The 13,202-nt window shown below is 52.2% G+C and overlaps 5 protein-coding genes across 5 annotated transcripts; 2 read left to right on the forward strand and 3 right to left on the reverse strand.

Moving 5' to 3' along the window:
• Positions 1 to 717: 717 nt before the first annotated feature.
• Positions 718 to 1,735, forward strand: GCG54_00009623 (Peroxygenase; the record flags this gene model as incomplete). The annotated part of the gene is made up of 4 exons (XM_045409563.1): positions 718 to 1,014; positions 1,094 to 1,126; positions 1,178 to 1,541; positions 1,593 to 1,735. The coding sequence occupies 4 exons, from the start codon at positions 718 to 720 to the stop codon at positions 1,733 to 1,735; spliced, it is 837 nt and encodes a 278-aa protein (XP_045257507.1).
• Positions 1,736 to 2,706: 971 nt separating this feature from the next.
• Positions 2,707 to 3,813, reverse strand: GCG54_00009624 (uncharacterized protein; the record flags this gene model as incomplete). Its single annotated transcript, XM_045409564.1, has 1 exon — positions 2,707 to 3,813. The coding sequence occupies one exon, from the start codon at positions 3,811 to 3,813 to the stop codon at positions 2,707 to 2,709; it is 1,107 nt and encodes a 368-aa protein (XP_045257508.1).
• A 3,676-nt stretch (positions 3,814 to 7,489) lies between these two features.
• Positions 7,490 to 8,064, forward strand: GCG54_00009625 (uncharacterized protein; the record flags this gene model as incomplete). The annotated part of the gene is made up of 2 exons (XM_045409565.1): positions 7,490 to 7,573; positions 7,654 to 8,064. 2 exons carry the CDS (start codon positions 7,490 to 7,492, stop codon positions 8,062 to 8,064), a joined length of 495 nt encoding a protein of 164 aa, XP_045257509.1.
• A 414-nt stretch (positions 8,065 to 8,478) lies between these two features.
• Positions 8,479 to 9,477, reverse strand: GCG54_00009626 (uncharacterized protein; the record flags this gene model as incomplete). The annotated part of the gene is made up of 3 exons (XM_045409566.1): positions 8,479 to 8,740; positions 8,841 to 9,323; positions 9,401 to 9,477. The coding sequence occupies 3 exons, from the start codon at positions 9,475 to 9,477 to the stop codon at positions 8,479 to 8,481; spliced, it is 822 nt and encodes a 273-aa protein (XP_045257510.1).
• Positions 9,478 to 10,443: 966 nt separating this feature from the next.
• On the reverse strand, positions 10,444 to 11,841 carry GCG54_00009627 (4-O-methyl-glucuronoyl methylesterase; the record flags this gene model as incomplete). The annotated part of the gene is made up of 1 exon (XM_045409567.1): positions 10,444 to 11,841. The coding sequence occupies one exon, from the start codon at positions 11,839 to 11,841 to the stop codon at positions 10,444 to 10,446; it is 1,398 nt and encodes a 465-aa protein (XP_045257511.1).
• Positions 11,842 to 13,202: the final 1,361 nt, after the last annotated feature.

Here is a 13,202-nt window from a genome sequence, read left to right on the forward strand (position 1 = left end):
TGTTCTTGATTCGTAGTCAAGCAAGAATTCGGCTTTAGTCGATGGGTATTGCAAACTTCTTGGTTGTTTTACTGCGTCGCCCAGTACGTTGGGCCATTTTATAGCAACGGTAAGACACAGTTTTCTTTCGTTTTCTTCATCATGGAACGACACGATGATTTCATCGTCGCTACGGATGCTTTTGAGGTCAGTTCGGCGTCATGCCACGATCTTCCCCAGGTTTACGAGCCCGATGGTCCACCTTTACCCAGATATTTTGTTCAGGACCCAAAAGATTGGCGAATTGACGCTTTTCAACAAATGGGTCAACATATGAGTCAACATATGTCACTATTACTGTCTTTCTTCTACCCCATGTCCGCATGAAACCACCACGACGATGCTGACAGCGGGATGTTCTGCGCCTCGATTGAAAGACGCGGCGACGCCATGTTGAATTCCTGTTCAGCCACATCGCGATGCACAAAGCGCAGTTTGTGGCTTATTCCATCACATGCAAAAATCAACACCAGGAGACCGTGTACCATTATGGCCCGATCGCCCAGTCTCAACAATTCGTGAAGAGACACTGACGTCACCATGAAGGGGTCATTGAATGTGAGACAGGCACCAAGCAATCACATAGCCCCATAAAACCCGGCGTCGATCGCTTTTCTAATACCTCCGTTCTGAGTGGCTCTCACTTCTTGCACAAACTTTTTGACACCCATCACCATCATGGCTACAGAAGGGCAAACGTACACCAATATGAAGAAGGCCTCCAACATGCTCGGGGAGCCGGTTATCTCGTCCATCTCAGAGGTCCCAATTACCACGCAGCGGAAACCGTTCCTGCAGCCCGAGGATGACCAGAGACTTTCCCACACTGGTAGATCATTCTCCCTAGGTAGCGTTAGTAGAAAAGTGGAGTTAACCATCGCCAAAGGCACTGCTCGGGCCAACATGGCTGCGACGCACGATCGTCCGAACGGCACGACGGAGTATGATTGGAACAAAATTCATCGTCATCAAACTGTGAGTGCCCTTTCATCGGTGGCTTGTTTTAGATGCGGTCCAGTAGCTACGGTTCGGTAGCTAATGGGTATAAACACAGGTATTGCAACAACACTGCGAGTTCTTCGACCGTGTAAGTATTGCCATCCAGCTCATCAAATTCTGGTATCCTAATGCCTATTAGGACCAAGATGGTGTCATCTGGCCACTCGACACCTTTATTGGATTTTACAAGCTCGGTTTTGGACTCATTCTCTCAACAATCTCGGTTTTCATCATTCACGGCAATTTCTCCTATCCCACGGTGCGCGGGTACTTACCCGATCCCTTCTTCCGCATCTTCATCGACAACATCCACAAGGATAAGCACGGAAGTGACAGCGGCGCGTACGACACTGAGGGCCGGTTTAGCTCTCAAAAGTTTGAAGACATATTTGCCAAGTATGCCGAGGGCAGGGACTACATGACGATTGGTGACATTTTTGCCATGCTCAAGGGCAACCGGGTAATCGCCGACCCTGTTGGCTGGGGAGGAGCATTTTTTGAATGTGAGTCAATTTATCATTTATTGATGATGTATGACACTAACTTCGCCACAGGGATTGCCACTTATATAATGCTTTGGCCTGCCGATGGCCGGATCTGGAAGGAAGATATCCGTGGCATTTATGACGGCAGCCTCTTCTACACTATTGCTGCCAGAAGATCCCAAAAGAAGGACGTCCAATCTAAGCACAATTAGTGTATGGTATCATCTGATGGGTATAGTAGGCATTGCTATCTGGGATCATGTGATCACCCTCTTTGCATACTCAATACATAGGCAGACCGCGTAGCAAGAGTTGATTTGTGCGGGCATTTCACTTGATTAAGCCTTTCATCTTTCCAAGAAGCTGCGTTGTGTTAGTAATAGTAGAAATGTAGATAGTTAGATGCATCGAGACATCGGAGACACCATATCTCCATCACTGACATATATACTCTGGGCGGTTGTATTCTATTCTAATTGAGTCACAATTCTGTTTATTTGAATTTCAGCCTGCGTAGTAGTACAGCTCGAATCAATTCCATATGTGACGGTATGTTCATTGGATCAAATTCATCTGGGCAGGACGTAGGAGTAGACTGTAAATCCTTACAATGGAAAGGCCCATCCTCAGAAACAAATCATAAGCAGTGAAGTAGTTTCCAAAGCGAAATTAAGTAATCATCCCATGATTTTGGCGAGGAATTCATTCATGGGTGCTTACCCCGCGTCACATCAATGCCCCAAACCCCCCTCCCTCTCGGTCGCCGAAGCTTACTCGGCCGTGCGGAGTTCGTTCATCATTGTAGGCAGTGACTGTTAATTAACATCTCGCAGTATCAATAGCAGTATGGTTTAGGCGCGCCCGCCTCAGTTTCTGGTAACGGTTGAATTCGAGAATATCAACGACAACGTTCTAGTGCGTTATGCGTCCATCGTGAAGCTCAAGACGTTGATTTGAAATTGTTGCACCTTGCTGGCTGCTAGTTCCTAAGCAGCCGAGGGGCGTTGATGAGAACACGGTGGGCCGTTGGACCGTTGTTTGTGTGTGATTGTCACTATCGAGGAGCGCATTTGGAGAATTATTGAAGGTCATGACATCGTAAATTAAATAATCTGAGTCGGTATCTAAAATCTGTTTCTTTCTGATATAATCCCATGGACCAAAACCCCAAATCGTAAGATCGTCAATAAATCGACTGTGAAGGAATCTCTGCCGCAGTCGCGGGGTCCTCCATATAAGGATCAGTCGGATAGAACTCCATAATGATGTACCACTGAATCAAAGCAGCCATCAAAAAACCCAGTCCACCGGTCAAGAATAACGCCGCGATAGCCACAGCCGCAGTCTTTGCGAGAAGGGTGACAACGCCAACAGCCAAGAAAGCACCAGCGCCGACCAAATTCCAGAGTCCATTCTGCCAACTGGCGTCGAGAATCTTGGGGATGTACCACTTGTCCTGAGACAAGTAGATCATCAGAAGACCGGCGATCACGAATAGACCGCCACCGATGAGGAGAGGTGATGTTACGAAAATAATACCGGCGCTCGGGTGTGAGAGATCGAGAACGCCCGGGATCCCAGAGACGGCGGAGACGGTGAAGGAAGAACCGGCGAGGAACTGGAGAATACCAGCTCGGAAGGCCAAGCTGGGCAAGAAGACAGTTCGAAGCTCGTACCAGTTGGCCCACCAGACCCATTCATCGCTGCCCAGTAAAGCTGGCTTGTACGCATCAGGCGCATCTTTCTTCGGGTCCAATACGCCACGGTCGACGTTGAAAGCTGCCAGCAATCCCATGAGACCGCTCAAGGCGAATAGCGCGCCTCCTAAGGTCTTTGTTGTTTGAATACCAGCATCCTGTCCCGGGAAGTCCAGAGCAGGGCTCAATAGAGGAATGAGAGTGAAGATGCCGTTGAGGCAGAAGCAGATACTGCCGGCGATGAACACCATGGTTACGAGCCATCCCATATCGCGGTACGGGTAAATAGTAAGCATGGCTCCTAGTCTCGAGAATCCACTGCGATATGATGATGCCGTTACTGAGAAGACGTCCGCGTCTCGCTCCGGCTTTGCTGCCCTTTCCGCGTCACAGGCCGCTTTGTATGCCGCATAGTCGATATGGTTGAACGTGCGATGCCAGACGGCGGACGCGAACCGCTCGTCGGCTGATCTTGTTGAAGGTGGGTATCCGATGGAGCTGAGCGAAGGGTAAGGCGATACCCAAGGCTTGGGCATGCCTCCCGCCCCCGGAGCCCTCAGGTAGGACACCCGACGAGGGTTGTAAGCGTTCATTATGACTGAAGGTGATCGTCTTCTGCTGGAGTGCCCCTTATTCCATTTTCTCTTTCTTGGCACGCCCTTGATGAAGAGTGCTGATCGTTCGGCTGTGTCAACCGAAAATCATGAGGAAGAAGAGATGCGGGAACAGGTCCCTTATTTACGCCTCACGCATCCTTCGCCGGAACGTCATGATCCCTCATCGGGCTTCTAGCTTCGCACCATTTCCTGCAAGCCCAACCCCTCCGGTGGCCTGAGCATGAATGTTAGCTCACATCGTTTCAGTGCGTGCGTATTGGAGGGAACAGACGACATACGGGGGACGCGCCGGAGGAGGACCCAAAGGTTCACGCCGTAGAGTGTGTTGGTTCTAGGCGATGGGACACCTGAACACTTGATCCCCATGTCGCTCTCGGCATGCACGGGCGGTATTTTCAGACGACGTGCGTCCCCGCGTCCCCTCTCTGCTTCCTGGCTGCCTGTCTGCCCAAGGGACGGCCGACTTCTCCACGACTGACCCTTCTCTGAGACACGCATTGCCTTGAGTCCGGTTGATAAGCTGTCGTCCAGAAGTTTAGGACAGAAGCTGGGGGAGGAGGGCCGACGGCAGGGATTGGCCGCGAGTGGCGAACTCTGTCCGGGTTTGAAACAAACCTTGGATCCCCCCTCTTGATGGACCTGCTCTCTCTCACCAGCAGTGAATAGTAAATTGCATTGCTACTCCTGCGTCTGTATGCGCAGTTGGTCCGTGATGTCACGCCGAGTTGGTCGCACCAAGGCCGAAGAAACTTCCCAGGCGAAGGTCCCCGACTAAGGCGGCGCATAGCATGCAACACAGCAACCAACACGCTGCGCCTTCTCCTCGAACGGCCTAGCGGCAAAGCGGAATAATTCTCACTAGCTCATATTTGGGCCAGCTAAGAGGCCAGCCTACGAGTCCGTTCTGGCGCCCGCGCATGTTTTGGTGTCGGCAGTACGCCGTTTAGTCTTTCGGCCGCCGCCTAGTGTCCGCAGCCCCTTGCAGGAAAAGGGGAGAGTACAGGGGAAAATCCCACGTTCTTCTCCAGATCGCCAGATCGCCCTGGATCCAGTATTACCAGTCGCATTTCGATCAGTGATTGATCTTCGTCGAAGAAATCACGAACTGGCACGATTTTGACTCTTGGAGTTGAGGCGGCGGGTGATTGAGGCCCAAATGTTAGTTCGCCCTGAGGCTTCGCGTCATCCAAACAAGCTGCCCTCCTTATCCGAAGTGTCTCCCACTCTGCCCTTGGCCCTCCGATCTTTTCTTCACTTCCTTCTCGCTCTCGTGAATGAGGCTTCCTCCTTAGCTAACTCCCACCTAATAAAATCCGAAGCCACCTCAGTCTAGGAATGCCTAGCCTGTTTCCAGCCCACATGTCGCCTCACGCTAGAACAAGCCGTGAGGATACATTTTCCGCCAAAAATGATTTGTTTTGAGTTCGGACTTTTTAGCCACCTTGTACACGGATCCCTGTACAGAACATCGGCCATCACAGCCGGCGCGCACACACGCACGTTAGGATCACAGGTTGGTGCCTGTGGCTCTCTTCCTCTTTCCCATGGCGACCAACCTTCCCCCGACTCATGCAAGACGGGCGCTGGCCAGAGTCTACGGCTTGCGAGGCTCTCTGTCTGATGTTTTTGTCGAATGCTCCCCGTCCTGCGCCCTCGGCCGCTTCCGCGACAGAGTGGAACGCTGGCTAACCGGCGCCGACGGGTAGCAGCTTAAACGCTCAGGGGCAACTCTGTCATCTCGGCTCCGGTCGATCACCAAAACGCAAAAGATAGCGAGAACGAAAAGAAAAATGCATAGCGGGTAGTAATGTGCCGTTCTTCTGTTTGGCATAGGTGTCGTTAGCGAATTCATGTTGGCAGAGAAGCGGATTGCCTTGCCCAGCGCCAAGCTGCGTTGTCTCCCCGGTGCGAAGATCTGCGCTTGGAGGATTATTTATGGAAACAACCAAGCCTCAAGCGCCAAGCGCCGCCAAGCACAGGCTGAGCGCTGTTCGCATTGCTTGATCTGAGGCTCTCGAGGGAGTGTTCGTGAGAATGTGCTGCCCGTATCACGCCGCCAAGAGCACAGCCAAGGCGGGTAGACAGCCTTGGCGACCACGAAGAGAAAGAGAGCGCCGCCTCAACGCTGGGTTGACAAGGTTGGGCGGCCATTTGATGAGACCAAAGGCACTTCAAGACAGGTCGGAAATCCAGCTTCTTGGTAGGGTGTCACTCGCTTTCCCAGGATCACTGAGGGACTACTACGTTGCGACAAGGATGACCGCTGACCCAGCCCCCGAACTCTATGAGATCGTGATTGCACAACGGCCTTGATGATCTGTGCCGGCGGAAGCAGCCCAGGGGAGAGCCAACCAGATGGCATTGGTTCCTGGAGTCTAGATGAATTCAGGCACTTAACGGTCGCAGGCTGTAATTCTTCGACGCGCTAAGGATTTAAGAATGAAGCTTGGTTTTTAAGATTATTGGGTAAGATTATATGTTTATATCGATTTGGATTTTCGGTGCCTTGCTCCCGAAGGACTAGTCTGCAGGGTGGGCAGCTGAGTTCCCCCAATCATCTGGAGAGACGACCTTGTCCAGACGTCAAGCTTTCGCGAGGGCGGGAAGTGGGGAGGTTGCCAGCTGCATTGAGCGTCGAGCAAATAACCTTTGCCTTGAAATTCAAGCAGGTATGTGCGCATGAGCAAACAAACCTGATTTCAGACGGTTGCCTGACAAGTGTCTGTCAATTCCAGAGTCTTGGGCTTGACTCGGAAACCCCTCCTCGCTTACGCTTAACGCCAAAGTCGCAAAAACAGGGCGGATTCAGGGCGTTCGATAGCATTTTGGTGAGGCTTAGACACGTAAGCTGCAGATAACAGAAGACTTTCCTCCATGCTGATGGAACATAGCTTAGTCGCTCTCAAGATAATGTAAGAACCAACCTATCGTTGAAGTGGCCTATCATTCGAATGGCTTCATGGACTCTCAAGCCTCAGACAATCGCAAACATTGTCCCAAACCAGGTGTTCACATGGACTGACCCGACATTCGACGGCAGAAGCGGCACCGTAGAACTTTGGAGGGTAAACGGCTGAAGGGTGAAAAAAGCTTGCGGTCCGCCGTCTACCCGTTTGAAGAAGGAACTTGCCGCTTGTCATCCGAAGTTGACTGTTCGTCCTGGGGGAGAGGAAAAGTGGGACACCATGAATCGACCATGTCCTTGGGCTCACCACCAGCTTCACCAGCTCCTAGATCTCGTGAGAATGGTCGTGGACAATTGAAGATAATGAGCAATCTGTCCTGGGAAGTTGCGATAGGGGTTAGTCAGCAACCGGAATAGCTTCAGTTGAGTAATTCACTGTCAGCTTTGAGCAGCTTTGCTGTGAGACCTAACAAAGGAGGTCACGAGGCGTGGAAAGGCGTTTGGTCAGGCATCAACAATCACCAGCAACCGCGCCTTCCCTTTTGTCTAATGTTCCCCTTCGCGCCGATGTCTGCTCTCCTTCACAACTTCCCTTTTTGCAAAACAGCATCTCCCTCACAAAACACAACCTCAACGCTTTGCTTCCACAACTGTATCGCTATTGCCAGTCAAACTTGTTGTACAGAAGACGGCATGAGACACGTCTCATACAATACCCCCCTGACAATTTGAACAAGTACCCAAACCATGGACCGAAAAGTCGCAAACGAGAAGAAGACCCGAGAAGTCGCGACGATGGACTGGCCCAAGATGCCCGGCCAGTTCCCCAAGGTCAGCTCCCGTCCCCAGGAGCTGAGACAAGCTTCTTCCCTTACTCGTAACTCCTGAGCTGACAGAAGCTTTTGCTTCAGGGAAAGACGACCGGCTTCGATCTACCAGAGATGCAAAAGACCGCGAACTCAACTGCCAAGGCGCAAGCGCCGCCGACACCCCCCACGCCCACAGTCACGATCGGTGACAAGGTCAACGAGCTCCTGCAGTGGCGCGAGGGCGTTGACCAAAAGCTTGATGAAATCAATTTCAAGCTCGATCATCTGCTCAACGAGACGCTAAAGTCTCGCGAACTCGAGAGTCAGGAGACAGCGATGGGCACCAAGCTCGGAAACGCTTGTTTCCGCCTCGACAGCCACCACGACATCATCCAGGGCATCAGCCAAAGCCTCGCGGCGGCGAATAGCCAGGTCCATCGGCTGACGAACGAGCTTCGCAGTATCAAGGAAGCCAATGAGGTGACTGTGACTTTCAAGTCTACCCGACCGTAGGTGGCTGCCCAACAGTTGATTGAAACACCCAGGCTAATGTCCTTATCAGACAGTAGAAACGAGATGGATTAATGTTTGGAGTTTGGCACAAAAAGGAGCACAGCACAGGAGTTGTAAGGGAGAAGTCTGTTTTTTGACTTGCAAGCGCTTTGGCATTCTGTTCTGTCAGGTTGCACGGATGGTTCGCCCCAGCGTCGGGTCCTGTCACGAAGTTTGCCATTGGGTGTTTTCTGCGGCAGGTTTTGCATAGAGAATGGTGGAGATCACTGTTGGTCCGGTCTGACTTGGGTTGGGAGCATCAGATTCAGACTTCAGGGCACATTCGGTTTGCTTGGCAGTGGGTTGCAGCGAAGAGAATGCCGTTCGCGTCAAGAAGGATAGACATTTTGTTAAAACACGGAGTCTGTACCAGAACTATCTTTGCCTTGCGAACCAGATCGACGCTCCAATGAGGGGGACGATCAGGCTTGCCATTTTGAGACCAGTCTTCTTCCAGGACGCGAACAGGTCCATTGTCGCCAACCTTTGGAACTCTGCAGTGTCATTAACTCTGGGGTAGGGGACGTCCGGAATGTCTTTGCCAATGAAGGGGCAAAGCTTGTCCCAGCCCAGGCCATCTTCCAATCTGACCACAAGAAGCTTCTCGGGAGGAACCAACTCCTTGACAGCTTTGTTACTGTGTGCCCGGTTAGCCTTCCGACACCTGACAGCCGGAAACCGAATGATTGACGGCGATCACGTCCGCGCGCGCGAACGATGGGTGGGAATAAACTTACTGGGCGTTGTACAGTTCGACACACTCATCCAGCTCCCTCTCCTTATCTCCGCCCGTGTAGCCTCGGTAGAGGGCTCGTCGGAAGCTGTGGCCGAGCTGGGTCAGGTAGTAGGTGTAGGCGTCGAACATGCCAACCAGACGCACGGAGGGCGTCGTGAAGAAGGTCGCCATTGGCTGGAAGGTCTTGGCCACGGATCGCCGCCATGCCTCGGGGTCCCGCTCGGTCAGGACGAACTTGGCGTCCGGGTATGCCGCCACGAGCTCGGGGAGGAACCACGCGGGCACGTCGGTGACGCTGTCGTAGTCCCCGAACCACTTGTCAAAGTCCTCTCGGGTGAACTTCTTGCCCTCGCCCAGGGACCCGGCTCGAACCGCGTCGTCCATCATGCGGATGTGCGACACGCCATTCTTGAAGACTTCGACCTGGTGGTATGGCTTGTAGCCGAGGATCTTCAGGGCGTGGTAGAATCCGTTGGTTGCGTTTCTAGAAACGACATTGTCAGATCGTTGGGATGCATTGGGGGCCGTCCCACTTGTTAGTTATGGCATTGGGTCGCGTACCGTCCGAAACTGAGTAGGATGACCTCCTTCTCCCGAGGGTTTGGGTGAACTGGTTGGCGGTCGATGAATCTAGACATCTTTGTCCCTTGCTAGTCTTCAATTGCGTGATTGCAGGCAAAGATGTCGTGATCGAGGAAACGCGATGGTAGATATTATCAACGGGTGCAGCTCCCGGAGGCGACAGGGTATCTCGGAAACCGCCTCGTTGCTGCTTACCTCCGGCCATTCTCGATGCACGACGTGGTCGACATATCACATACCCCGCGGCTGATCCCCAGCGCTTATGCGGTGAACAACGCACATCGCGGGCCGGGGGAATCGTTCCGCTTGGTATATCGAACCACTCATGCAGTCTTCGTGGGTCGTGATGTGGCGTTGGATATGTCATGTTGCATTATCTACGAGGGTTGCTGCAACCAACGTGCCCCAAGTTGTGGGGCGCGGAATAGTTTTAGGTCAACAGAAGCGACTATTCGCAGACATTGTACGAGCTTCACACGAGGGCGAAGGGTACTTGCATGAGAAATGCTACACATATCCACAGTTAGATGTAAAATGAACTTGCGGGATTACAAAGATTTGCAGGTACGGGAATCAAGAAATATCCGAAGGCCGAGACATTTATGAAGAAAAGAGTCCGCTTCGCGTCGCGAGCTCAACAGACTCTGTGGATTGGTAGACGAGATTCGTTCTTAGTTGCTCAAACCCTTGTAACTAGATAACAGTTTCTTTGTAGCGAGACTACAGTATCCAGATGATTTGTTGGCTTTTCTTGACATGATGAAAAGAATATTATGAGCGGAAAGAATATGCTAACAAAGACCCAGGCAATTGATTTCCTTGAAACTTGCCTTTGTCTTGTGAACAACGAAAAGACTAAAACTGCAAAATGGATGTTTAGGTCGACATAAAGGTCGGCTTGTCGTCCTACAACGAATGAGTGAATTCAATTGACCAAACTGCATACCTGAGCAATTCCAATCATCCTCCTTTCTTTTCTGAATGAGTGTTCCAACTTAGCCTTATGGATGCCCTGAATCCTTCTAAGACAGGGCCGGCACTGCCCAAGGCGACCAACTGTCAACATTGAAGTTATTGTATGTTTGATCGGTCCGGTAGACACTTGTCGAGCCGCCAGACTGCTTCAAGAGGAACTTGTTGATGAATGCAGTTAACTCGCTCTGCTGGGTGCTCGGGAAGCTGCAGTGCGCATGATTCCCAACCTGGCTGTATCCGAAGGTATCAAGAGACCCCAGCGCCTGCCACTGCTTTCTAGCCCCTCCCATACAGCCATAAGTGCTCATCGTCCCCAGCCACTCGTAGTCAGGGTTCTCCATGATGTAAACTGGCCTAGGTGCAATGAGACCAGCCAGCATGTGGTGGTCAAAGGGCAGCTGGTTGACGTTGCTCGTGTACTGGTTGAAGTTGGGACTGAACCACGGATTCTCGGTCACGATCTGTTTGGCGTCTTGGACTGTGAACCCGTTGCGGTTCTGCCAGTCGGCGATGCGCCAGCATCCAGCGCCGCCGGCACCAGATTCCTGGGGCAAAGTGAGCGCGATGCGGGAGTCAAAGGCGCCGGCGACGAAGGCTCCCTTGCCATTACGGGAGCAGCCGGTCACTCCCAGCCGCGTGGGATCAATTCCAACGGATGGGGTGAGCTCAAGCGCGTCGATGATTCGGGAGACGGCCCATGACCACGCTATCAAGGCGCCCGCACTGTGTCCGCTGCCGTAGAGATCGTAGAACTTGCCCTTGCCGCGAGAGCCGCCGCCTTGCTGCTGGGCGATTTCGTCATTGTTGAAGGTGATTGTGCCGACGGTGGATGGCACGGGGATGCTCGCGGCACCGTAGGCGATGATGGCCGGGACGCTGTTGCCACTCGGCTTGGAGATGGTCACGGCGAAAGAGATGGACTTTCCACCGTCCGAGACGCTGATGGTGAGCTTGTTTCCAGAGTAGGAGGCGGTCACGGATTGTGGTTTCGGGGGCAACGTTCCGAGCTCCAAGCGCTGAAGCTGTGAACTTATCTCGGCCTGTCGACAGGTCCAGTCGGCTTTGGTCGTGACTTTGCCTCCGTCCTGGAAAGTAAAGGGGTCCGGCAACACCGAAGTGGATGGGCCGAGCCCGTTGGGCAGAGCGGGGCAGGCTGTTCCACCACCCCCCGGTGCACTCGAGGTACTGGTGACGGGGTTACCCGCCGAGGTAGTCGAGGTTTGTAGGGTGGTTGAGGGGGGCTGCGGCGCCGGAGAGGACGTCACGGGAGGGCTCCCGGGAACGCATTGCGAGTACCAGTCGTTTGTGTAGCGGCAGTAATAGCCGGTGATGCATGTTGTCCCGCCAGTGTGTCCGATTCCACCGCACTGAGCCCACGCTCCCTGTTGCGCAACTGCATGTGCGCTTAGAGCTACAATTGCCGCTGCAATTTGAAGGCTTTTCATGTCTTCTGCTTTCGGATTTGAGACGCGATAGTTGGTTATTTAATTGAGAGCAGCCTCCCGAGATTACGGACTAATTGCTTCATTTCTTGGGGGTTTTTATACAGTGATTGCTTGTCGCCAAGACGACCTTTTCACGATAATGATCAGAAGAAGAACGGAATGTCGATTTTAGCGTACCAAACATTCGTCCACCCCGAATAGGACTTGGACTGAAAAGCAGTACTGAAGACATTCAACTATTGGGATATCCCGCTTGTTGCGTTGCAATGAACCGATCGCGTGGTCTTCCGGGAAAACAGCACTTCAGGCTGAATGGAATAGTCTGTCTTGATAGTACCCCAACACTCCAAATGCGGATATATCCATGGTAGAATGGTGTCAGCTGGCCGAATCCAGCTTTCAATTTTACCTTCTGCAACAAATGAGCCTTTACATTTGAGATGTGTACGTGGCAAGCAACGGTCGAGTTTGTGTGTGGCATGATCAATTTATGTGCGCCAAGTTGACCTCAGGCAAGATTTGGGGCCTAAGCCATTCTCACACAATGAAGGCTTTTGGGGGGTGCGCCCTGGCAATATGTAGGTCTTTGACACTGGACGCCAGCTAAGCTACCCAGCCGTGAGTTCCCGATCGAGGGCTTTGTTGTTCATGCGGTACGCAGTCATTCTCGGTAGCGTCCCACAAGTTTGGATCCGCCGACCTCAAAACCGCTGATGGCTCGGACGAGCGGCTGTGCAATTGACGCGCAACTGCCAGCTTGTATTTGTTTTGAAAACAAGGTTGCAAGGCCACCAGTATGTCAAGAACTTGCTCATGGGCTCCCCACATATTCCCCAAAAAACGTCCGAAATTCCCAAGAAACGTCCGGCAATCAATTTGACGCCGAGAATTTCTTTTGCCGACACGGCAGTGACGGCAGTCTGAGTTTAGTGATCCGGCCAAAACGCAACGATCTCAAATAGGTGACTCTAGATAGAGTCTTTCTTTCGGACATGACCCACATAAGTGTGCAGTTGCTTCAATGTTCTTATGCGGAACATACCGTTAAGTCATTATACAAGGTCATTCTAGTCGAGCTCCAGTCAGAACAAGCCATGAGGTGGAATGCGGATATCGTGACTAGACGAGAGCGTAGACGACTAGGAGAACTTCGTCCCAAGTTGACTTTCACTTAGAGTCGTCATCCGAGCAACGAAAAGGCAAGGGTGGGCAGGTGGTATCTCTACAAGTAGTCTTTGCAGAGTAGTCCACTAGCAGAGAGTTAACTCAGCAATTCGGATAAGTTGCCTTGTGTTTCTCCCGTAATGTGGCGGTAAGGGATTAGGAGTTGCGGAAGCCGGCCCCTAAGCCCTAAGTCAGCA

The sequence above is a fragment of the Colletotrichum gloeosporioides genome (assembly GCF_011800055.1).
Source record: "Colletotrichum gloeosporioides strain Lc1 chromosome Unknown consensus_97, whole genome shotgun sequence".
NCBI lineage: Eukaryota > Fungi > Ascomycota > Sordariomycetes > Glomerellales > Glomerellaceae > Colletotrichum > Colletotrichum gloeosporioides.